The sequence below is a fragment of the Ruditapes philippinarum genome, unplaced genomic scaffold, assembly GCF_026571515.1.
Source record: "Ruditapes philippinarum isolate M1 unplaced genomic scaffold, ASM2657151v2 ctg5878_1_1_1_1, whole genome shotgun sequence".
Classification (NCBI taxonomy): Eukaryota; Metazoa; Mollusca; class Bivalvia; order Venerida; family Veneridae; genus Ruditapes; species Ruditapes philippinarum.
This window is the reverse complement of record NW_026866728.1, coordinates 47289-75146: the sequence shown is the minus strand read 5'-3', so window position 1 is coordinate 75146 and position 27858 is coordinate 47289. Positions and strand designations below refer to the sequence as shown.

The 27858-nt window shown below is 32.3% G+C and overlaps 2 protein-coding genes across 2 annotated transcripts in view; both read left to right on the top strand.

The window, feature by feature from the left end:
- LOC132733519 (transient receptor potential cation channel subfamily A member 1 homolog) overlaps positions 1-27858 on the top strand; it is a 93276-nt gene that overhangs the window by 52378 nt on the left and 13040 nt on the right. Inside the window, exon 2 of the mRNA XM_060720175.1 lies at positions 7205-7239. The gene's annotated coding sequence lies outside the window, so the exon portion shown is untranslated. The remainder of the gene's footprint in view (positions 1-7204; positions 7240-27858) is intronic.
- On the top strand, positions 441-27318 carry LOC132733520 (RNA-binding protein RO60-like). Its single transcript, XM_060720176.1, has 4 exons — positions 441-488; positions 20172-20267; positions 24201-24340; positions 26733-27318. Exons 1-4 carry the CDS (start codon positions 441-443, stop codon positions 27301-27303), a joined length of 855 nt encoding a protein of 284 aa, XP_060576159.1. The 3' UTR covers positions 27304-27318.

Sequence of the window (27858 nt, the reverse complement as noted above, 5' to 3'; positions counted from 1 at the left end):
AGGGCGGAGGCAAAGCCTACTTCAAGACGAGGATAGCGATGGCCGGTGTATCCCTTAGGAGGCTAGACAATATTTTGAAGGTTACTTACATCAGCAGTAAAGTAAAAGTATCTCTTTCAAAAGCCTAATCCTGTCCGTATTGTTCTATGGATATGAAACATGGAAACACACCAAGACGGAGGAAAAGAAGATCGACTCCTTCCAGGAGGATCCTTAAGATCAGATGGCAACAGTGCATACAAAACCTGACTGTACTAGACATGGCAGCATCACCTAACATCAGTAGAGAGATCAGGAGAAGGAGATTGAACTAGATCGGCCACATATTAAGAAAGGATCCAGTAGGTGACTGTGCTGAAGCTTTATGGTGGACGCCTGGGGGAAGAAGAAGGAGCGCCCAAAGATCACTTGGCGACTTATGGTGGCGGTAGAAAGAAACAATGCGGTATGGAACTCCTGGAGCACAGCGCGCCGAGAGGCTTCAGATTGTAACTTGTGGAAGGCAAATATCCATATGTTATGTGCATTTTGGCACGGTAAGATTAAGGTTAAAAATAAATTATGACCCCCTTGGGGCGGTAACATTTTACCCAAGGGACATGATTTAGATACATGTACATTTTGTAGAGGTTCACAAGGCAATAACACATGCCAAATATTTAAGCTGTAGGCATCTTAGTGTGAGGAAACAAGGCTTAAATGTGAGGTTTCATTTTTCTTAACAAGTAACGTTGAACCCTTGACCTTAATAAGAAACATAGCAGACCGTTTGAACAACTTTGAAAGGAGACATCCGAAGAATCATTTCTGTAAAGTTTGGTGAGAGGAAATATTTGTTTATGTAAAATAAGACAACATTGTACAGATAATTGAATTGAGAAAAAACTTAAATCATCAAAATAAGTTTGAAATAGGTAAAAGAAAATTAATAAAAATTATCTAAACATTTAGTGGCGTGTGCTTAATCTTGAACTCAACTTATATTAAAAGAAGGTTACATTAGCGTACAATCCTTTGACTCCTTATCATTATCATTAAACTATTTTTTTGCAAGATGGAAAGTTGAAAAGGGGAAAAATATGAAAAACTAGTAATATGAACCAAATATTTAAACTCCTGTATTTAAACATGTTACATCTGTGTACCAAAATAATTTCAATCAATTGACTATATTAAGAGTAATCAAGTCGAAACAACTTATTGTTTGCTAAATTGAAGTTGAAAATGGAACATAAGTAAGTACAAATTTAGTGGCGTTAATTTATATTTGATCTTGATCTGTATTTTATGGTGTTTCAACTAACAACAAAAAATAATGTCAATTTTTTGTCTCCTTTAAAAAATATATCTAAAAATCTTATTTAGTGCAAAATTGCTGATGAAAGGGGACATAAGTATGTAAAAATTTAGTCCCTGAACCCAAATTCGAACTTAACCTGTATTGTATGATATAACATTTGTATATTAAAAATAATTCCTTCAGGAGTCATTTGGAAATTTTCTTTCGAATATCTGAAGATTAAAAGGGGCATATCACTATTTAAATTTAGGAGTCTGAAAAACAGACAAAAATCGGCTAGCCGCAGACGAGATTCGAACCACGGGTCCCTGGATTGCCAAGTCAGTATACTATCCACTTCATCAACAGCGGCCGTTGCATTTTTATCGTGCCGCCATGGTAACAAAAATTGATCACATAACACTAAAGTAAAAAAAATAACTTAAATATATAATGTCAATTAGCAAAATGTGACATGAAAGCTTAAATTTCCTTTCCACTATAAAAATGAAACATCTTAAGGTCTTAACAGGCACTTTCCAAAGCAAAAACAACAACAACTGCAGGAACAGACACGTATTTCTTGGTACACAACTGAGGAGTTGATATTCGTTTTTTCAATAATACTTTTCTATTACAATATGATTATGTAGCTTTTATGAAAGATTTAGGCCCTTATCATTACTAATGTGCTTGATGTGTGTCCTGTGAACGTTGCATTGATCTGTTGATCTTTATTCTCGTCGTCTGTCAGATATTTAATCATGCGACAATCGAAAATGCGATTTCCGTCATGTTAAAAATGTAATAAAACTTATAAAACAAGAATGTATCTAATCATTGAGTAAATAGCAAATTTAACCGTTTTTTTTGTCGTCCGAAAACGGGCCTCCCACCACGACAACCCCTATCTTTTCTTTTCCTTTTCTAAACAGGAGGAACTTGTTTCCTTAGCCTAGTCAAATGCGTTAACATTGAAGAAAACAACCTAAAACTCAAACTCCATCCAAATTTTAACCGAAGCTTGCTTGGCTTTCAGCTTTTTATATGATTCACTTGTCTAAGTTGATCTCAAAAATTATTTTGCCAATCAAATTTAATCTTTCATTGCAAAAGCTTAAAGCCTTCAATTTTAACGCCATTTTTTAAAAGCAGCAATAGTTGTTTTAAGCGCAAAGATAAAATGATGATAAAATGCATGATTTCTTTAAAAACTTAATCATATTTATGTCACGGTTCAGAACTGTTCACCATTATGGGAGAAGATGTGTAAGCGGCCGGATAGCTCAGTCTGTAGAGCCGCGGTACGGTATTCCGAGGGTCCCGGGTTCGAGTCCCAGTCAGGTTGCACATTTTTCTCACCCTGTGACATTTGGCGTCCAACGGGGGACCGTGATTGATATCTATATATTGAGTTTAACTAACATTGCTCTGTAACTCTGTGGAATTCGAGGAAATTCGAATATAGCAGGGGAGTATGTCACAGTTCAAAAATGTTAACTATATAGGGGAGAAGATGTGTAAGCGGCCGGATAGCTCAGTCGGTAGAGCCGCGGTACGGTATTCCGAGGGTCCCGGGTTCGAGTCCCGGGCAGGCTGCACATTTTTCTCACCCTGTGACATTTATATTGACGATTGAAGGAGTCAACAGATAATGCTATTTTTTGTAACAATGTCCCGCTCGAAATGAGCGGGTAATAATTATACATAGAAAAATCCCATTTTCTTGTTCAATAGCCGTGATTGTTTTACAAATGTTTAATCATTAATCTTCTAATTCAATAGATAGATAGATATAGGTTTATATTCATTTTGACCCAGAAGATTAATGATTAAACATTTTATCTCGTCAGGACTTTTAATCATGTGATGGTTTATTCAGGAAAGATATGTTTGTTTTGAATTAGCAATCTGATTTGAGATGGGGTACTCCTGACTTACAATAGATTGCGAATGGCAAATGAAGACAACTTTCTTATTTAAGTTATTATTTATTTATATGGACAATATCTTTTATGGAAAACAAAAGAAACAAAAAACAATTCATGATTATTGAAATATAACAGAAAAATTCGTTTTATTTTCACATGAACGTGATCTGGCTTCAATGTTTATGATGATTTGTCACAGTCAAAAACCTTCTTAAATCTGATTGCTCAATACTAGTGACCGTTACTATAAATTGAAACGATTACGTAGTCTTTGTTAACCCCTAAACCGACGCCTATACGACGCTGTCATTCGTTAAAATTAGGGTTCCATAAGGCTGCCGCGCACATTAAGAGTCGGAAGTGAGTCATATCTAAAATGACCGTTGCTCAAGGTCATTTCCTCAATTCCTTATATCCAAGATGGTTGCCCGTTACTATAAATAGACACGATTACGTAATCTTTGTATACACCAAAACCTACACATTGATTACTTTCCACAAAATCTCCTTTTTTCTTTTACTTAAATCAAAATTTATATTAATTTATCAACTTCATTAACATTCTGCTTTTTTCTTTAGACTGAACCTTTATTTAATTGACTTGGTCTTTCTTACCCCTTAAGTCAATGGCACCATTTCGATTATTTCCGATACATTTTGGATAAGGACGCCGAATGTACCAATTCAATACGCTTCAAAGCGTATGCTACAATGAATATAGATGAATAGACATGATAGAACTGAATGAAAGTTACTGTTAGAGTTGTCAGAGTATGATGACAGGAACATTTCCAGCAAAAATTATTTTCGGGTCACCGAGCTGTTTTTCGAGTTATCCTCTTTTCAACAGAGACATGTTGTATATCAGGTATAGTAAGCAATGACTTAATTTTGATTTTCGTGTAGATAAATTCATTTTGGGTGATTGTTGTGATTGTGCAAATATCAAGAAATGGTAAATAGCCGTCTATTTTTAACGTTTCTATTTATTGATTTTCTTTTAAAATGACATTTTTTAAAAAAAAGTCTTAATCTGAAAAAAATATAGCGGGAAACAAATATAAATGGAATTCAATGAATATTTTATCATGACAAAGGATAAGATGGAGAACATAAAACAATAGTAAAATAATGTTTGCAAGATTGATGTGTAAGTTATCTGGCCTAACAAATGAACAGCAAATTCAAGGGCAGATATCTCAAACACCAATCAAGTCAATGTTCTCTCTCTCTTAAGATATTTCTTTTATCATAATCTAAGATTATACAAAGATTAAATCAATATCTATTTCAAATAGCCTCTATACTGTAATGTAAATGCAGCATACTCCTTTAAAATAAAATAAAAACATTTGTTAAACATGACTGCCATTGCTGCACTAAATGATCGATATATAATGCAATTCATGACTAACCAATGTTTTCTGAAAATGACAGAAATAACGTCCTAGTGGAGGTCTTAGAAAACTAGTTTTAGTTTCGGAAAGTTAAAGTACTTCGTAGAACTAAAATGATTTATTTTAAGTTGAAAAAAGCCATGTATCATTCTGTATTTAAATCAGTCAATAGAAAGCCCGAAAGATTAGTCTGGAGATAAAAGTCAGGCGTCTACATAAAACACGCCGGTCACATTACGCAGTGTGCAAATGATAATTTGTTAACCGGATAAGAGGAGCTGTCATCAGGTCAGTAAGTTTCGTTAATCTCTGAGTTACTTACACAGTTTAAACACAATTTTCTGATACATGTATATTACTCTTAAAATATAGAATAACAAACGTAGACTGCAGATGTTAATTATTGCTTTGAAAATATTGAGTGAACAGCGATTTGATGGCAGTGCTAATTTCGAAAAATATTCATTTTCAGGGGTACGCAAATCGAAAACAAAATTGACAACAATATACTTTTATATTAAATTTCTGTTATTTTTCTAATGACTGAATCAATGAATATTTATTCAAGCACAGGAACGTCGAACGCGAGCTCATGACAACGCACATGTCAATGCTTCACGCTTTAAATATTACTGTCATATTATTCTATTATTATAAAAAGTTAAAATCTCAATTATATTAAGGTTTCAAATAGCCGTAACGTTTATATGTAAATGCGCAATACACCTTTTAAAAATGAAACATAGGTTGAAATAATTCAATCGGTGATGCAGTCGAAACATCTTGCCGATTATCAGCAATCATTCTTATCGGAACATTGACGAAAGATATTGCGACTGAAATTGATTTGCTCTAAATGGCCGTAATAAAAGACGGTTGATCTGCCGTTTCAGTAGCTAATCTGATAAGGAAAATATTGAATGTCCCAAAACCTGGTTTCTGTTTCCGAAAAGTTAAAGTGCTTCGTACAGCTATAATTGTTCATTTTATATATAAAAACACTTGTTATATCATTTCATGTATATATCAATCAATTGATGCCCGAGATACTAGTTAGGAGATAAGTTATCTTATTATCTCATTCACTGAAAAAAATGTTCTTTTTTTTTCTATGGAGGCATATGTAGATCATCGCTGACGATCTGAATGATTACACTATTTGTAAACGTAGAATGGCTTTATCTTTCACGAGCATCTTGAACATACTTAAAAGGATATACTTTACTTCCCTTTGTGCTAGTTTCTTTACACTTATTTCGAATATAAAAGGATACAAGATTGTTTCTACATATCATTCATTTGATAAACTGTGTGGTGTGTTGTATTGCATTATGTACTTGATATTTCGGATGTCATATTAAGAAACGGTTAGTATGTTTTCGTCATGGTTTATTAACATATAATCGTTGTTTCTTACTTGTATCACGTGATCGTCTGATATATTTCCTGTATCTGAAACTTCACTTTGCAATATTTCCTTATTTTCTCTCCGTGCTTCGCTAAGGATAGTTAACGACAATAGTATCCGAAAGACATGTTTACGAAAAATACTATTTAACCATCAAAGGTAAGCGGAAATTTATTAGAATGCAATTTTAAGGCGAATTTTGCGTTTGCGTATCAAAGTTTGGATTTAGATATGTATACATGTAATTGAACTCGCACACAGCCGCATGCATAATGCAGATATTATATTAATATAACAACAAATTAAAGTTACATTATGTTCCTTTTTCGTTGTTAAGTTGTATAAAATCAGTAATATATTTCATGAGAATGACTGTAATAATTATAATAGACAAACTATACATATAAAAAAATGCATTTGCTTTAATATTAAAAAAAAACATACAGTTTACTACAAAGATGGAAAAAGAAATACTTTGCCGTCTATTTAAATCATGAACGTTATCGATTCATTTCGTTCTAAATTTCGAGTTGATTATATATACTTGGCACTAGTAAATATAAAATAAAATATAATTCTGGCAAAATGTTTTCTTGAATGGTTTGGATACACAATTTCTTCTTCTAAAACAATAAGCATGCATGTAAGGAAATCCAAACAAGAAACAACAGACGCTTGACTATTTAACATGTATTTTTGTTAACACATTATGTATAAACACTTAAACGGAAACAAGGCCACCAGAGCAGAAAATAATACACTTAAGATACAACAGTTCGATAGATACTTTATTTCCTTTAAATTATCAAGGTTATATTCCAAATATTCTTTGTACGTTAACCGTATAACCAACATTATGTGATAAACTTAAGTAAGTGATCATGGTGTTCTCTGGATAGGTTCAAATATAAGTTGATTTTTTTTTCAATTCTTCTTTAACGACAAGGATTGTTAAGAAGACGGTACTGTGAATAAAACGTTGCAATCGCAAAGATCTCAAAGTCTTAATCGTTTGTTATTACTTAAAATGTTGTAAACGTTTAAAATTTTAACGGTCTTGACGTTATAAGAAGTCAGTTATTTTTACATGTATACAATATTTATCGGATTTAAATGATAGTTTACCAAATTATATACCATTAGTTAAGAGATCTAGTTATATTTTTATTTTTATTGTTTTGAAGTACAGAAATTTGATGAAACCATTGCTGGATAAACACAAAGGTCAGTTGAGATTTTATTTCTAATTTTGATGATTTAATTTATGGTGGCACATAGGTGACATATGTGTGTTTTTATTTATCTCGTTGCCACGAGATACTATGTCGTGGCCACGAGTTACTAAGTCGTGGCAATGAGATAGCTAAGTCATGGCCACGAGATACTATGTCGTGGCCACGAGTTACTAAGTCGTGGCCACGAGATAGCTTTGTCGTGGCCACAAAATACTATGTTGTGGCCACGAGTTACTATGTCGTGGCCACGAGTTACTAAGTCGTGGGAACAAGATAACTAAGTCATGGCCACGAGATAATTTATCAGAATACACTTTACAGTAAATTCCGCTTATAACGAACTCATTTGGACATTCAAAATCTGTTCCTTATATCCGGAGTTCCTTGTAGGCATATAGTGAATTAGTGCCTTGTATCAGGAGTTTTTAAAGCGAACAGATTTACATATAACGAACTGATTTTTTACAATCGTCTGCCATTTTTAAGAGCATTTGATTAAGAAAAAATAGTCATTAATTTCCTTTTTAGACACAATACCCGAAAATTTGAAAATACTTTGCTATTTCAGTTTTAGTTTTACTCCCTTTCTCAATTTCTCATAAAATATCATATTTTGTTTCTAAACTTGATGCTTTTCGTTTCCTTTCCATGATTAAGAATACACAATATTTTCGATTTTTCCTTCCTTTTATGTCGAATATCTTCTATTTTATCTTCAAGGGAGACTTTTACTTATGAAATATATAGATTTCTTTTCATTTTAATCAAGCATGCTTTGTAGATTTCAATGGATTAGCAAGTATACTTGATTATGTTGAAAATTAATTATAAAATATCATAATTATTTTACTCGAGCAAAACTATTAAAGAAAAGAAACAATAGAATAAAATCTAGGTGACAAGAACTCTTGCGAAAAATATCCTGAATTGAAAACTATAACGTACTGCTATACTAAACACGAGTTACTAAGTCGTGGCCACGATCGTGGCCACGAGATACTATGTCTTGGCCACGACTTAGTAAATCGTGGCCACGACATAGTATCTCGTACCTTTGTGCTACCATATTAATTTGATTTTAGTATAATTTTATTTATTCCTAAATATGTTCTTTCCTGAGGTCCAAGAAGTATTATGCTCACTTTTTTAATGAAGTGGAAAATAGAATATTTGGCGTGAATATAAGAAATATAAGTGTGTAATTAATTTAATTATACAATCATATAACATTTGTTTAAGATTTGTTTTCTCAATAATATGCCGAGATTTTAATCTACTTGGGTAATTTCTATCCCAAAAACAGAGATATTATCAAAGTTTATAATGTATTAAACCTGAATGGATTGTTAAAACGTAAAGTTATCATACAATTCTTAATTTCATGAACGATAAATTATGATACGTTTAAATGGTTTATATCAATTCCATTATAGTAACCTTACGTTTAAGTAATTATTCGTTAAATTGAAGTAAAGTGTGTGTTTTTTAATTCGAGCTATACAAAACCTCAATAATAAGGTGGCTGATTTACGCCATGTCGTATTTTCGCTTTGTTGCCTCGAAAATGCGAAAAAGCAAAAACACGAAGAGACGACAAAGTCCTCTCTTTCGCTTTTTCGCATTTACGAGGCAACAAAGCGAAAATACGACAGAAGGTGGTCGAAAATACTACACATAAAATCTGTCGTATATTCGCATTCCATCTGTCGTATTTGATGCATTTTCGCTTTTTCGTATTGTAACATTTTCGCATTTTCGCGATCCGGTTTCACATGCCCATGGATACACAAATCTGAAAATACCTAAACGTTACAGCTAATGACATTTTTTGAACCATTAGTTTATTGTTTCCCTGCGTTAAGTACCGTGAACTAAGAGAAGCACAGTATAATACAATATGATCTTAACACAATATATTTATTGCTTTTTATGAATTTTAATTGTTCTCGTATTGATATTCGTGCAATATGGGGAAGACAGAATGACAGGAGATCTTTGTTTTAAAGACTTGAGGAATGTCTGACAACATGGTACAATGTAATAATGAATAAAAATGATTTTAAATATTATTATATATATTTTAAATGCAAAAGAAGCCACTGAAGAAGGCTGAATGATCGGGAACTATGACGACCAAATGTTTTCATTATTAAATTAAAACATCAAACTTGTTTTTCAAACTTAATCCAACATGCTCTCTACGTAATCAAATAAAAAATAAAGTATGTCTTACAAAACTCTAGTACTAGAATTAACAGACATTTTAAAATGTTTTCCTGTGAAAATACTTCTCAATCACAGACATATCTATTTTAAGATGTGTGCGGGCAGTGCCTTTATCATAATTATCGCATGGCTGTGAGCTTTTCCTTTGTTCTTTCTAACCCATTATACTCAGTACACTTCAATGAGCATTTCAAAAATGTATTGATATATAACAGTACAGTTTTTTCATTGATTCATATAGGAAAAAAACTCGACTGTAATATATCGGTCGAGTTTTTTTCGCACCTTGTATATATCAATACAGTTTTTTTTCATAGAGGCTCCAATGGGGCAGTGTTAACGACCATTCCCAGTAGCCAAAAAAATCAACAACATAAAATAATAAAAAAAATGAAATCAATAAAATAAAATAAAATAAATATATAAATACAATGAAAAATATAAACAATGATAATTAATGAAATGAAAAAAGCCCTTTAATCTTAAATCAATTTTGGTAACAGTATACAATCCGCCTCTTATATTGGATGTCTTTTGTATATTTTTTTTTTTGCGGCAGCGAAAACAACTTGAAAAACTGCCTTATGATAAATAACTGTAATGTAGCTAACGATTAATTTATTTATGTGTTTCTATACAAAAAAAACATGAAGCCATTGCGATAAAACAGTTATAGCATATGGAACTCGTTAGTTACGGGGTATAACACTGGCTGGGCGACATCTCGGGATGTTTCTGCAAAAAAAAATGTCTCGGCCTAACGGCCTCGCCATTTTTTAGCAGAAACACCCCTTGATGTCGCCCCAGCCAGTGTTATACCCTCGTAACTAACTCGTTTCATATAATATAACTATATCATCTCATGTCACACCCGTCAGCAAAATGAACTGATAATCTAACGATGTTAGGAACAAATTACTGTATTTATTATAATAATTGTTGCATTTATTGATTTAGACAGGTTTGATTTTGGGAAAATGTTCATCCTTACGGCATTTTTTAGTACAAGCAGGTAGTTGGGCTTACTTACCTATTTCGAGTACGCTGAATTCATATTTTGCTCTCCCACGGCTTTATTTTTAGTCCTTGATCTTTTAAAAATCAATTCAAAATGATCGCCATTGTTTTTTTTTGTTTTTTTTTTTATTTTTACTTTCATTCTCCTACAGGCAAAATAAAACACATCTTTTTGAAATTTAATAAGTTTTGCTTATTTCAGTCGGCTGAAGTGTAAACGAGAAGAATAAATGAGGAAAAATAGATAGATGTAATGCGGCAACCATCTTAGTTTTAAAAATGGCTGGCAATTTCCTTAAATATACTGTTTAATATTTAACGTTTACACGCGGAATAAGGTTTTTTACTTGGCTTGTTTTCTTTTAAAATAATAAATAAATGATGACTTTTTCCGACAATGTCGGAATTTTTTTAATTTAAATTTCTTTACTTATAATAAATAAATGATGACTTTATCCGACAACAAAATATAAAACTAAAGATCTAGGTAACGAAAAGATATTGTATTATGGACAAGACAAATTATATTACGACAATTTTCTTATAATGTCACGAACATTTGAAACAATATACCTTAAATATTCGTATGTTATTAACCTTAAATGTTTTAAAGAAAAATGAATGAATGAATGAATGAATGAATTAACAAATGAATGAATGGATAAATGAATGAACGAATGAACAAATGAATGATGCAATATACGTAGGCCCCTTTAACCTTTTTGAGGCCTCAAACAGTGAAAAATGCTCTATTTAGGCCCAAACACTGTTTTTCATTCGAAAAATGTTGTTAAAAAAGTAACCACTTTTTTCCGCGCCGCAACCCCCTCCCCCTCCCTCATCAAAATGGTACATCAGGGTGTTGCCAGAAGGAAAATTTTGGACATGTGACAGGCTTAATATGGCCTCAGGTCGATCTAAGGGTAACTAGTAACCGACGCTGAAATTTATCTCAATTCATTGAGAATTTGCAGCACTTTGAAATCAGTTTTGATGGGAAAAAAACAATGCAAAATAGTGATTTTTCGCAATTTTGAGACGTCCCCCCGTTGCCATGGTGACAGAAAATTTACGATTGAGCATGCTGTGAGGCCATGGTCCAGTCAACATTTGTGCCAAGTTACATCAGTATTGAAGCATTTTTCATAGTTTCATAGCAGTTTGAAATTGTAATCGGAGGCTTTTCAATGAAAACGGCCATATTTCACAATATGCTCATGAGGTTAAAGGTCAAACAAATTGTTGAGTGTCTGTTGAAAGTATATGAATTGCTTATTCTAAAACTCAATATTGTACATTCATTTTTCTAACTATGCATGTTCTGCTGTTGTTGTTTTTGTTGTTGTTGTTTTCTAATTGGAAATAAGATATATATGATTGCTATTGTATGTGTCTTATTGTGTAACCTTCTTTAAATAAAGATATTATTATTATTATTATTATTATTATTATTATTATTATTATTATTATTATATTAAAATTATTATTATTATTATTATTATTATTATTTTATAAGTGCAATGATACTAATTAAGAGTACCAGGGCAAACATTTAGAAACATCCATTCAAACTACATATTTAATGGTACAAAAAGGTCACAATTTATACCAAAATAAATGAGAATCATATTTGCGTTTGACATTTTGATGTTATTTTCATACTTCCAAGCATAAAAAATGTCCTTTAAAACTATTGCAATGTTTTTTTTAATTAGTTTTTATCACCTGAGGCTTGAGGGAAGCTTGCTCAAATGTCTGTCAATCCGTCCGAGCATCCTCATGTGCCAGTAAGGTATATTTGACGGTTTCCAAGTTGGCGTTGTGATTAATTCCATATACGCCCAACCTAAGGAATGAATCATTGGTTCTTGGGGGGGGCAAAAATGCTTCTTTTGTTGTTTGAAAAAATAATGAACATCACAAACATCCGCACACGTCAACTCAGTAAGAACATGCCTGTCTGTTTGTTTTAAGTCCCGTCCATCACTGTCATTCTTGGGTGGATTTTCAAATAAATTGCAAGAATGTTGTGGCACATCGGGACGATGTCACAAGCTAGTCCAATGTTTAAAGTTAAACGCTTCAAGTTAGACTTGTATGTGCTAGAAAAACCTCACCCCAGTTTAGGGTTCTGTCATTCATAGTTGAATTTTGAAATAATTTATCATAAATACGCGGCTGAAAACATGAATATATATGTATGTATAGGTAACGCAGGAATGTGCAAATAACTTAAAAGTAACGCCGGATCTGTGCAATGCTATTGCCAAAACGAATAATGCAGTAAGCAAACGAACCAAAATATTTATTGATATTCTAAATCAAATTTAAAGAAATGCATTAGCGCATACGGCTGCTACGACATTATACTTTAACCAGCATTACAATTTTTTAAGGAATATGTTTACTTCTTTAGATCATTCGTGAGATAGACAACCTGATTACCGTTTTGAAGGTGACTTTTGTGTTTCGTCAAATAAATATGTACATTTAACGCATTTAAAACATTGTGTTTGTTTTCATATACTGTATACCTAAGACATTTGACAAACTACAAGTGACCTACAACAATGGAAGGAAGCTGGTAAAATAAGATTTAGCTACTTTTAATGAGATAACCGCCGTTGTTTCAGTGCTTCATTCACTAATTCGACGTTACCTCGTAAAAATGGTCTCAATTACGTTTTATCTGCTAAATTAAGTGTAATATGACACGAGTAGATTGGAAAATGTTTCAGGTACACCGAATATAAAAATTCATAAAGTAATATGTACGTTATTGTATTTAAAGATATCAACGAAACTAAAAATCGCCATCAATACGCTAGTCAGGTCATCATTTTCACGAATGATTTTGAAAAATAAACATTTTCATTGATATATTTTGATTAAGTTTACAGTATAATGTCTCAGCAATTATTTCATCCCATTTGATGTACAATAAACATATTGGTACGTTTACTTATCTCGGTGCTCGTTTTAGCAACTATATTGCACAAATCTGCATTATTTTGCACAATTCCTTAGTTATTTGCACATCCCTGTGTTACTGGATATACACGGTGTTCCTGGAAAGACAATAATTTTGTGGTTATGTGTAATATGAAAAGGTAATGACATTAATAATCGCGGTAGATATATAATATTTTACTCTGTATTATTCATTTACCGTAAGACATTACAAGTCCGTAGGCTGTTTATGGTTCAACAATAAAAACCGCTGTTTACGAGTCATTTTTTTTCCAAAGTGAAACATAATAGGGCTTAAAATGACATTTGCATTTATTTAAGTTTACTAGTATTTCAATTAAGATAGATGATCTGATTTTAAACCATGCAGGTGCATAAATCTAGGCATGTTTAGAGTTATTCACTGAAATAAATACGACATTTTATAAACAAAAATAATACATATAAAAGGTAACCAAAAACCGAAATTATGTTTTACTGTTGGCTCAGGTTGACAGAAAGTATGTATAAACACATTTGCGGATGGTTTTAAATTCCGAATTTCATAATTTCCATGTTTAAATGTTGGATTCTTCTTTCGCCTGAGCTATGAGCCTGCAACATTTTCAATTTTGCCGTTTTGGGCATTCTGTTTTTGTATACATTGTCGTTACCGAACAACATCCACTCCCGGATAAAAACCGCTATAGAAACGAGTTCTTCATTCTGCAGTAGCGTTACATTCCGACTACACATCATTAAAATAGTGTTTGCAAAGTTGTTTAAATGCTTCCAAATCGTTCATTTTCATGAAATAATAGACTCTACAATCCTTTAAAGAAAACAAAAAATAACATTTCATTGATAAAATCGTAGTTTATACCTACGCGTTAAACTTCGCATATACGCATGCGCTTGCTAGCATGAATGATTACATCGTAAATATTGTAAAGTCGTCAGAATTATATAAATGGGACGAAAAATCTCAGATAGATATTTAATCAAATAAAATTCCTGATTTACATTTATACAATAAAATTGGCCTAAAATGTTTTACAAAATGAGTATGGAGCTCCGTAACAAAATTTACCAGCGTATACCGGAAAATGTTTGGGTTTTTTTTAAGAAAAAACCTGGCAATTATCGTGGCTTTGAAAAATAGAAATTTCGTTAGATTTTCTTTTGAATACCTTTTTAACTCATGATTTTCCTTTCACTTTTGTATGCCTTAGATTTTTGAAAAGAAATATGTTTCAAAACTCAGCGAAAATTGCCTGATTCAGTACGGGTAAAAATAAAAATTCGGCCGCTCGACCGTTCGACCCATAACAATTCGTCGAACTTGGGATATTGACGATTAAGCCAGAGCATAGAGCTAAATATAGGCATATGTGGCCAGATTCGACGATAAGAAATAATCATTTGAAACTGTAAATCATTATAAGCATTAAGAAATAAATACATTAAATCTATGTTCAGAAAATAGGAATTATTTTAATCTGCTTATATTAATGGGTGCATGGAATTGCCGAAAAACACCGAAAAACACCAAAAAATACCGAAAAACACTTAATTACAAAGAAATATTAAGGCTGTGATTAAATTCAGCAATATAAACAATTTTTGATGGTTATTTGATGAAATGGGTTCAATAATATCAGTTTTAAATCGATAATATATCATAAAATACGCTGATGAATGTATTCCCTGAGCCTGCGTCGCACATAGAAAAGCCGAAAAACACATGTCACAGGGGAAAAAAATATGCTAATTTCCATTTTAAATTTTAATCACTGGAGAAATTGTTTTTCACAATTCCGATCAATAATTTTATCAATTGTCAGCGTATATCGAAAAGAACACACTCTAAAAATGTTTTTGGAAACTCAACGGGTAAGCTTGAAAAATATGGATAAGCCGAAAAACACTTTTTACGGCGATACAATTTGTATAATTCCAACAAATCTTTTTTATCCTTTAAATGATTCAAATTTACTTTATTTTTGAAACCAGTGTAAGTTAGAGAATGATTTTATTCTGTATTTAATGCGATATGAAAGTGTTTTTCGGCAAAATAACAGTTTGGCGTCAAAAACATGGAAAAGCCGAAAAACACATTTTTACGGACGATAAAATAGTCGTAGTTAAAACAAGAGCCGCTATTTTTTTCAACCTTTTAAATGAATTACTATTACTTTCTTGTGTTACCAATGGAAAATGTAAGTGATATTATTTTTTATAAATACAGTATGAAAGTATTTTTTGGCTACGTAACGGTCTAGCGTCAAAAACATGGAAAAGCAAAAAAAAAACAACACATTTTACTAGCGATGAAATGGACATTTTTAAAATAAGAACTATTGAATAAATTTTTGAACCGTCTAAATGAATGATTATAACATAATATTTGTAAGCAATGTAAAATATCAGTAATATTTTTGTAATAAACATTGTATGAAAGTGTTTTTCGGCTATGTTAATGCCTTGCGTTAAAAACATAGAAAAGCCATAAAAAAACAAAAACAAAAGAACAAAAAACAAAAAAAAGAAACACATTTTACTTGCGATAAAATAGATATATCTAAAACAAAATGCTGCTAAATACATTTTTCAACCTTTTAATTGAATAACTATAACTATACATAAATTTTATTACCTTTGTAAAATGTCAGTTATTTTTTGTAATAAGTACAGTATGAAAAACTTGTGTTTTTTCGGCTATGTAACAGTCAGCGTTAAAAACATGGGAAAGCCAAAAACCACATTGAACCCGCGATAAGAAAGGTACATGAATAAAAATACCAATAAAAGTAGACTTTTCAATCGTTTGAATAATCAACTTTTACTTTTTATGTGTTTATAGTAAAAACTAATCTAGCAGTCGTTTTATATTTATATGCTATATGAACTTGCGTAGTTACAATAGAGTAAAGAACATAGAAAAGCAATAATTTACTTCTGATATAATGGCTACACATCATCTAAATCATTACACAGTATTTTATTATTTATTTCAGTGGTGAAACTTATAGGTTGGCTCAGGTTAAGGTTTTAGATTGTTGAATGTCGATCATCCATCTTATGTCAACTGTGATCTGTCCACGTTTAGCATTGTCGGATACCCACGGTCGAACCATTTCCATTTATCAGTTATGTCATGTTAAATGTTAATCAACCATGTGTATCCGACGATGACATTACAGTTGTTAACAATCTGCTGGTCATTAAGTTTGTTAACACTCTACTGGTCACACTTTTCCCAATCGTCACACAACATCGTAAGAATGTGTGACAGGTTTTGCTCGAGAATGAACATGGATCACCTTGGTTGAAAATCAGAAGTAGGTCACAGTAGCCAAAAATTAGAAAAAATGTTTTAGCTCAATGGTTCATCTAAAGTTAAGAAGTTGGTAACACAGCCTGATTATGGAAAAACCCTTGTTAACTTGCTGTCCAATATAAATAAATTTCTTGGAAAGGTTGTATATGAAGACTATATGTAACAATTATTGAATAATGAAAATATTACAGTACATTTGAATTATTTTGATTATAGATTTCATTTTTATTAATAAACGATAAAGTAATGCATTTGAAAATCAATGTGTAGAGATGAATACAACACGCCAGAATATATGTATTAATGCATCAAAGTACAGTTCATAGATCTGTAACATGGAAAGCTATACAAAAGGATGTACTATAATTTGGTAATTAAGTCTTATAGGATGATTCAATTAATTGACTTTGTATAGAGTTCAAGCCAAATCATGTATTTTATTAGATAGCATCACTGGAAACTCAATATGACTGTTTCAATATTCTATACTGCAGTCTATTTAACGGATGTTTCAAAAAATGATTTCTTTATTGCTCATCTATCAACTTGCCTAGCAATACACAGATGGAACATCACATCTTCCTTGTCTCATAAATAACTTTGGATTGTGCATGTGAGTCATTTGTTAGGGACATTGACCTTGGTCACAAGATGACCCCTATTGTTTTCGAGGTAAATAGGTTAAAATCAACATGGCCTTGATGACAAATATGGATTATATTATCAAGCAATGTATACTTCAGTACTTTCAGTGCTTTGATTGTTTCTATTTTTAACGTTGTTGGTCAGTGTTGTTGCAATTACATGCACACACAGACATATTCTCTGGACTTGAAGACGAAAGGCAATTAAAAAAATGCATTCTGAACTTGACTTTTGACATTAAAATTATAAAATGATTGTGTCCATAATGGTTTACACATACGCAATTCTATCAACACCAAAGACTAAAATATCTAATGGTAAATTCGATAGTTCGGATTTTGTTAGACATTTGGCATCTCAGATACCTGACATAGATCAATTGCCCATAAAGAATGACCTGAAATAGTTTGAGAGAATGATGAAATTCAGTATACCTACACATTGTGTACAATTCTACATGACATAATACTTATATCATCATTATCATTTTTTTGATAAAGAACCTTTTGTTTAAAGATCCTGTAACACAAATTTTGATGGTTTTATATCACAATCATGATGCTCGAAATAAGATTTATCAATATTGTAAGTTCCAAAAAGCATTATTTATGAAGATATTACCGAATTTAACATTTCATGTTAATAAAGGGAGGTAATTAGAAATTTATTTTCTATAAAGTCTTAGTCAAACTTTTCAATAAGAAATGAATGCATATATTTTAATGATTACATATAATGTGCACAAATATTGCAGTACATATTTTACATATAATTCGATGTTTGAAAATTGTTTTATAAGCATAATTATATACATATATAAAATTTCACTTAAGTGTGGTAACAACCCGCATAGCTCAATCGGTTAGAGCGCGAGACTTGTAATCTCGACATTGTGGGTTCGATTCCCGGGCTGGCCAACTAAAATTACTAATCAGTCTTTCGGATGAGACTTTAAATCGAGGTCCCGTGTATGAGTGCTTTAACACTTGGCACGTTAAAGAACGGAGAAGCTTCTGGAACTGGGGCATCTTTCTGTATTTGTATCTTGCACTATCCTCCAAAAATTTAAAATGACTAATACTCTTCTGGAGGACTCGCCCATATGGGCAACCGGTGGCGAGTATAAATAAACTCAAATACACACAAATGGTAACAACCTCAATTACAACATACAGGATCTTTAAAAGCACTTCACTTATATTTGTTTAGAAAAGGGTATCCATCTTGAAATCAAAGATGGCCACAATTGTAGTCAATAAGTAAATCATGTTTAATTATCAGCCAATCATTCATAGAAGACTCTGAAGCTTTATTGCGTGTGGTTGAACGGAAATGCATTTCGCTAAAAACCGGAAAAAGAAATTATGAGGTAATTACAAAGGCTCAAGAGCGGCCATTTTTATTTGTAGTAGAGCAAAAAATGGATTTAGCGTACCTGAATTATGTAAAAAGAGTTTACTACCTGCTTGTATTAAAAATGCTGTTAGACTCTAAAAGAAAGTTTAAAAAAATTAAACCCGTCTAATTCAAAACAGTCTGAAAGCCTTTTCGTTATATTATATAATTATTTTACATGTGTAAGGAGCAGGATGATACTTTTTAATTATACATCTACGTGAATACAACATATCTTATATATGACTATTAAATAATATATCATTGTGACCAGACATTACAAAACTTGATAATTATAATAATAATAACAATGATAATAATGAATTGATGCCTCCATGCGCATGTACAATGGGAACGCGAAAATGCGAAAATGTAACAATGCGAAAAATGTAACAATGCGAAAATGTTACAATGCGAAAAAGCGAAAATGCAACAATGCAAAAATGTAACAATGCGAAAAATCGAAAATGCAACAATGCGAAAATGTAACTATGCGAAAAAGCGGAAATGCGAAGAGACGACAAAGTTATACTTTGTGGTCTCTTTGTGTTTTCGCAAATTTGCATCTTGAACGCAAAAAAGCGAAAATACGACAGATGTAATGCGACAGATTTTATGTGTCGTATTTTTGCCCTCCTTCTGTCGTATTTTCGCTTTGTTGCTTCGAAAATGCGAAAACACGAAGAGACGACAAAGTCCAACTTTGTTGTCTCTTCGTGCTTTCGCATTTTCCCATTTTGAGGCCAAGAAGCGAAAATACGACATGGCGTAAATCAGCCACCATACAATCCAAACCAGTTAGGTATGGTTACAAAAAGCTCGCAGTTAATATTTATTTACCTCATGTTGTCAATGTCTTGACCTGAGAGAAATAAAGATATTGGCATTTGTATTTAGTGCATAATAGGCTCGTATAGTTAACAGAGCGAGACAAAAAATCAATTTTAGACTGGGTAGTGACAAAAAACAATGAATATATCTTTGTTTTATAATAGTTTCGACTGTGAAAAACACGCCATGCTGAAAATAGTGCATTTTTAAAAAGTGCACAGGCACTTAACGTTCGTTGATAAAGGTAAAAAAAGAATACCCGGTATGACTAGCCTTGAAATACTATATTGATTTCAAACTGTTGTAATTTCATTTATCGTTCCGTTTCTCGTGTTTCGCACAGAAAAATAATTTAGTAAAAATGAACATACAATTTCAAAACAATAACATAATACTAGGGAGAAAAAAGAAGAAAAATATCCATGTCACGGTACTTAGACATTAATTAGATACCCATTATTACTAAATTATCTTAAAAAAGTTAAAGCGATAATTTAATTAGAATATAATTCGAACAGATACGTTATTTGGACATTAAACCAAAGAGGTACTTCGACATTGGCAATCACGAATCCAAACCGGAATGGCGACCATCTGAATCAAAAAATAAACCGGTAAGATTTATATACATGTATCCACTGCAATATTTCATTATGCTCCCCGAAGGGTGAGCATATAGTCTTCGCTTTGTCCGTCCGTCCGCTTTTCTTGTCCGGGACATAACTTTGAAACAACAAAAGGTATCAACGTGAAACTTTGTAGGTCGATAGATCTCATTTAGTAGGTGTCCAGTGGACAAGAACCGTAACTCTGCCTGATCTTATTTTTGAATTATTGCCCTTTGTTTATTTTTACACTTTGAACTTTGTCCGGGACATAACTCTGCAACTATAAGAGATATCATCCGGGACATAACTCTAAAACTATATGAACTATAACTCTGTCTTGCCTTATTTTGAAGTTATTGCCCTTTGTTCATTTTTTCATATTGACTATTTTCCGGGACATAACTATCAAACTATTAGAGATATCAACATGAAACTTTGTAGGTAGATAGTAGATAGTTCTCATTGGATAGACCTGCAATGCTAAAGAACATAAACACAGCCTTGTCTAGTTTTGGAGTTATTGCCCTTTGTTCATGTTTACACTTTGAATTTTATCCGAGTCACAACTCTGCAACTATAAGAGATATCATCACGAAACTGTATAGAGAGATAGATCTCATTGAATAGACGTGCAGTGCAAAAAATCATAACTCTGCCTTGCCTTATTTCGGAGTTTTTGCCCTTTGTTCATTTTTTATACTTTCCTGTGTCCAAAACTTTCTCGGGGAGCATCACCCGGTTCAATCGGTTCTTGTCTGTGAGGTTGTGGGTAAAATACAGGTTTGCTTATTTAATATGGTATCATATAGCTATTTCCAGAACGGTGTGTTCCACCTGATACTGACCTTAACCTAGGATTGAATTTAACTTTTGCATTGCAATATGCAAGATTATCGACGACTTTGAAAATAATAAATGTAAAAGTATGGCTATAACGCTTTATGATTAAAATGCTATTGGGTATATATAGTGATAAAATCTAGCAATATAAGCGAAAAACCCCGCCTGACAAGATAGTAGCGCGTTAAACTTTTTCAGCCTGGTAAACAACACTTTCGTGTTATCTTTAATTGTGTTATCTTTAATTTAAAGTACTCAACGGTTCGATGTATCGGTATTCACGTGGTGTGATATCAATAAGAGGTCAAGGAAGTAATAAAAACGGTTATATTTCATAACGAATGAATTCAAATTGAAATATGGTTTAATTATCTCTTTTTAATAAGATTAAATAAAGTTTGCGTTCATACCGCAAACAAGTAAAATAAACAGATTTTAAGCTCACCTAAGTTAGCTGAAAATGAGCTTAAAGGATCGTTGAATTTGTGGTATTCTTCGTCTGTCGGCCATCTATCGTTAACATTTAGTTCGTAAACTCTCTAATGGTCACATTTTTGCCCCAGTTCTCACAAAATTTAGATGTTTGTCCAAGTGATTGCTTAGACGTGTTAGAACAATCGTCTTCTAGAATGTACGGAAAAACTAGGTCACAGGAGTCAAAAATAGAAAACTTTTGTGAAACAGTTTCTATTTGTTCTACCCAAATACCCTGGAAATTGGTCAACAATATTGTTTTGATGATTTCTAGATCAAGTTTGAATACGGGTTACCTGGGCTCGAAAACAAGGTCTGACAGCCCAAATTTGAAAAAAAAAACCTATAACCCTTTACAGGATACTGTTTTGGTCGTAATATCCGTGAAATTGTTCAGAAAATATGTTTTTGATGATTTCTAGCTGAAGTTTGCATATGGATACCTGGTGTAGAATTATTAGAGGATAATAAAATGGAGAACATTTTGTAATGTTATCTGGGCTTACCAGCAATTAATGTGGTTATGATGTGTATTCCTGCATCATCTCATAGAGCTTTATTTAATTAGAGAAGAAGCTATGACGTCATACACCAGGGATTTATATGTAACAGTCATAGGCGTATGATACCAGTAATATATAATGCTTACATCCCAATTAATTGGACTGTACTAGAGAATAAGTTTCATAAACGCTCAGTTAGCGTTGAAGACGATGAAATGCACTATATATAAAACTGCACCTAGTGAAGAAAATAAATTTTCGGTTTACTAGCTTTTTCATGTTTGCAATGCAATCATAACAAATATCAGATTCTAAAGGTTAACAATATATCATACACGAGCGGAGTAGTTATAATAGGAAGGCGTATACTATTTATATTTTACTACCTTTACCTAAACGCTTTAAATTACGATGTATTTTAAAATGCGTAAAATACACTAGGATGTGAGGTATCATAGTTCATCTTTATAAATATTACAGTAATTTACCATTTTATAACATTTTTAAAGGGTAGAAATCTATATATTATGAATATTTTTTAAAAAATTTATCAACAGTAAAATCAAATTGGTTCCATTATTATATGGTTGATTCCAGAAAAAGTTGTAACATAGAATGCCTCTGTTATTAAACGCACATGAATAATGTGTGTAAACAGAATAAAACGTTCCGGAACAAAATATTTTTTTGCTATTTTCAGTAGAGTTTTATCCGTTTAGCAATGATTTTGTGCATGTGCCATTCGCTTTTAAGGCGATTAAGAACCATTTTTTCTTCGGAAGTATTCTTTTCAAAAACATATATTTTGCAGTAGATATATAGCTTTATACACTTTAAACATTTCCTTATGGATCTAATGAATTTGCACTTACAATTCTTCTTGAAGTGACATTATGCTCATTCAAGGGTATACAGGGAGTTAACAGGTGAAAGTCGAAATAAGTTTTTATATAGCCATAAGTCCATTTAATTTAATAATTTACTTCACATAAACAACAGATAACCCCGGATTGAAATGGAAGTTCTGTAAATATCAATTAGAACTTACCTGAAATGTTTCGTTTATAAAAAGAGTGGGGCAGTCTTTTTATATTTTAGACAGATTTTAAATTTTATCCTAAACATTTTCCAAAATAAACTGTCGGTCAAACACCATTTTAACAATCAATCTTTGGAAATAAGAAGTCAATTCAACTCAACTTGACTATGAAAATATGAGCATAATGTCCCTTTGAGTAATAATAAGGTACATGTACAATAATCAATTTTCTAAAAACGCAACATTATAGAATAATGCAGATTAATATATGAGGTAATAGTTTGTCAAGTTCTCCCACGTCTCTTCACGCTTACTGCATTATGATAATAATAATATAGAAGTGATAGTTGATAACAAATAGGTTTGATAAGATTTTTTGATTTCGGGACCCGTATGAACACATTGCCTGTTTTAACATTGAATGTTGCTTTCTTGATCCGGTGCTCGGTAGCGTGGCAGCTTTCACTTATTATCACTTGCCACAATCAAAGAAGAAACAATTGGCAATAATATTTGTTGTTTTTTGTTTAGAATGATTTATGACATTTGCATAGATTTATCAGCTTACATTTTCTAATGCTTCCCAATTTTTATAGAAATACATTTTTCCGATTTTGTCGCATCATGACACAGAGGAAATGAATGACAAAAATGGCATGTTTTATACTAAACGCTAGAATTTAAGAATTCTCAAGCTTTGAAAATCTTTAAAGTGCTTAAAAACAAATTAACAATAAAAGCCATGAAGTCGGTTTGATTGAGTCTATTACATGTATTATAAGACAGTACAAACAATAACATATTAATTACTCACGCCTCAAGCTCGGACATAAGAATATTCAATGTGCTAGTATAGAAATCAATCATTAGTCCGTCTGACAATGACAGACATTTATTTTACAATAACTTGTCTCATTTCAGGTATTAATGTATGCAGATCATACACACACAAACATCATAAATTCAGATTAAAAAGTTGGTTGTGCACTTCCGACCATTCTGTTTAATTTATAATAGCATATCTTTGACTCGCATTGACATATATCAACATGGATAATTCATTTTTTTTTTCATTTATTTCAGATAAGAAAAAGATATGACGAAAGTACGCACAAGTTGAATGACTGGGGGCGTTTAGAGCGGTTTATATATCTAGGGACGGAATCGTCATACAATCCGCATGACAAACATCCGCATCGTAAAAATGCTGAGTGTATAGACAGGTTAGTATTTAGAATTTTATTCAAGCTTAAAAAAATGAAAACGGTAGTTCATGTTAATATATTTTCTAATGTAATAAAATATATTTCAGTATTTGAGAGAGTAAAGAGCAAAAGATTATGAACTGTTCCGCTGAAAACAGTGTGCATCTTGATAAAAAATATAGCATTTGTTATATCCCAGTCATTATACCTAATAAATTTGATAAAAGTGCACTAGACTAACGACTGTTGGTACTAAAGTATCAATACCAAAGATAAAATATTGAGCATATTTTAGCAAAATCAAGCAGGGAAATACCTCCCAAAGTCAGTGGTTCCTGGAACAAAATATAATATGCGCATAACATAATGAAGTACAGTTATTGCCAATTGAAACACTTGCAGTATTCTTACTTACATGGTATTGATATGGCCCACATCTGAGGCACTATGTGCTCCTCTGCAGCACCAAACAAAAGGAATTTATATTTGTTGCTTTGTTAACTCTACCCGAAGCGGTTGGTAATCGTAACGTAATAAAATTTGCCAAATATGATAGGTTAAATGACTTTTACACTTGCATCAAGCTGTACAACATTTTCCAAGGGTTTTGCTCATTGCTCTATCGCGTTTATTATTTTTGTGTCAGCTAAGAAAAAAATACACATACTTTAACAAAATAAGTTCAAACTGAGGTTTTAATTTTGTAAAATGATGTACAAAAATGATAGAAATCACAAAAATTATACAACACAATGATAGCATCGAAAGGCGCAAAATAAACAAAGCACCTAGTATGTGTTTCATGTGTGCGTAAGCAGGTGTGTTTATCCCGGTGTAAAGGCATAAAATATATTTTCTTTCATATATACCTATGTTTTTATATATGATTCCACACAAATCAAGAATATCAACTTTTCCTTTGATATTGTTCATTATTAAGTACTGAATCTTCAACTCCGAGTCGTGTATTTCACAAGTTTAAGTACTCGATTTATCTATCAACTTGTACTCAATGCCACTAACAAAACTCTTTAGAAGCACAAAACGGTGTAACCTTTTATAATCTGTTAAAATTCTTAACCCCCGTCATGTGTTGTATTTCCTTACCCCTATGGTCGTCCTGCAGTATCTTGTAAACTGTTTTTGGGTCTGCATTTGCTTAACCATTCATTGCTTTGATGCAGTCAGCATAGAAATAAAGAACAATACCGTGTAGCTCTTATACTATAATATTTGTGATGGAAATGAATAATGAATAATAAAACCGACATAGTGCAAACAAATTCACAGTTTTACAGAAATACAATCATTCCCACTTACTAAGGTGTAATATTTACATCATTGTATTATATAAAAGGTTTTTAATCATTTTTTCAAAATCTACATGTATATAGCCATTGACCTCATGATATCATAAGAAGAGCGTAACGTCAAAAATGAATAAGGTTATCGCAAATAAACGAACGCATGATAGATTCTTTATAAGCCACAATTTGCTGCTTAGACGAGAGCGGACGGGCAAAACGTTTCAGTTCGTAAATTTAAGTAGGGCTACGTATAATTTAAACATAATGTAATATAATGATTTGATAAAAACTTTTAATTAATACACGGTTTTTCGGGAATTTCTGTCCTGCGTCGAAAATATATCACAACGGGCCATAAATATAGTGAGCGAGACGACGCGCCATGACAGTAGGAATTATGTGCGCGGTAAATTGATAAAAAGAGTGCACACTTTGAAGTCATATTCAAAAAAAGTTTTTAAGTGACGTCATTTTCTGCACTATGCTGGTTTTCTCATAGGACGGCCCATATCAGTTTCCGAAACGAAAACTAACATAATTGTGTTTCTTTCAAATAAGGAATGTACATAAAACGGGAAAAATGTTCAGATAATGTAACCCTTGCCACCATTAGTTGTTAACAAAATTACAAATTTAAAGTTCCAAAACATTTTATTCATTTAAATTGAAAGGATATAAATCAATCGCAACTACTCGGCCCTTTCTGTCCTTCTTCGGACACAATAGTATGAATACACAGAACGGATGCAGTATTTCGGTCTAACCTACACTAAGAAGTTAAACATGTAAAAAAAAGTAATTTAATGCTGGGAGTTTATTTCCAATATATGCAGTAAAAGTCCACCTAAAATAAGTGAATTCATAGGTACAAAAGCAAACAAAACATTATTTATATATTTATTATAATTGCTGTAGAAACCGAAAATACAAAAAACCAACCTGTTCACATTTAGTCGGATTTGTTTAAAATTGAACATCATTTAAACATATTTAGAACTACTTTCAATCCATATTGTTTCCGAGGTTATTATAGATAATAGCCGAGGCAGTTCCGAATGGGATATAAATGCGCTTACTTATAATTCATTCGCTTATAATTTCAGACTTATAAGTGCTGGAAAAGGGGTAGAGGTAGTGCAACATTTATCTGATATAAGTCAACGTGGAAGAACATTGCGTCAAAATTATTTGATATTTGCACTTGCCATATGTGCAAGATCCAACGATAAAGAAACAAAGAAAGAAGCATATGAAGAACTATGCGCGATATGCCGTATCCCGACACATTTCTTTTTGTTTGTCAATTATTGCCAACAGGAAAGTTTGCTGTCAGGATCAAAAGGTTGGGGAAGAGCGCATCGTAGAGCTATGATCAAGTGGTACGAAGAAAAAGCTAAACATCCAGTCAGTTTAGCTCGCCTTTTGACAAAATACAAGTCCCGTCGAATGCATACAACTGATAGGAGAGGAGAAACCTGGTCGCATACTAAAATATTGAAGAAAGCACATCCAAAGTTCGAAGATGATTTCATGACAGTAGTTAAACAATACCTTTTCAATGGCTTTGAAGAAGCACAAAACCTTGCATCAAGTACAGAAATGAATAGTGAAAGTATTGCAAAAATTTCTGACTTACATAGAAGGTACAGAGAAAGCCAAACGATGCACTTATGAGGATTTGCTCGCAGCACTTATTAACAAATATAATCTTGAACGAGAGTATATTCTTGCACAGATGATAAAGTGTCCAATGGTTTGTAAAGCGATAATGTCAAACATGAAAGCCGAAACGAAGGTACGCAATATCAGTTTGATGTCTTCTTAAGGCCTTTGTAACGAGGGGTCGGAATGTGAAAAAGAAATCATAGCAATACTTAGTAACGAGAAAGAGTTCATCCAATCAGAATTCTTATTGCTTTATTGTCGTACAAAAATGGCGAAAAATCGCTAAATGCAGCCTTTTATCGATCATTCATTACCGTTCGGTCGAGTGAAAAACGATTCTTGATAGCGATTTCCTGTAGTGGAAATATGGGTAAACCATGCAATGGATGTCCTGTAATTAACTGTAAACAGGCCGCAGCGGCGATGATGATACTGACCATTCGCACTGAAAAATACTGCAAAGTTGTTGGATTTTCTGATGGTCTGAAAAAAGTAATCATTAATAAGAACGAGTCACTGGAGGAAGTCAAGCAGAAAATAAGTGAATCAAAGGGCGGTGAAACT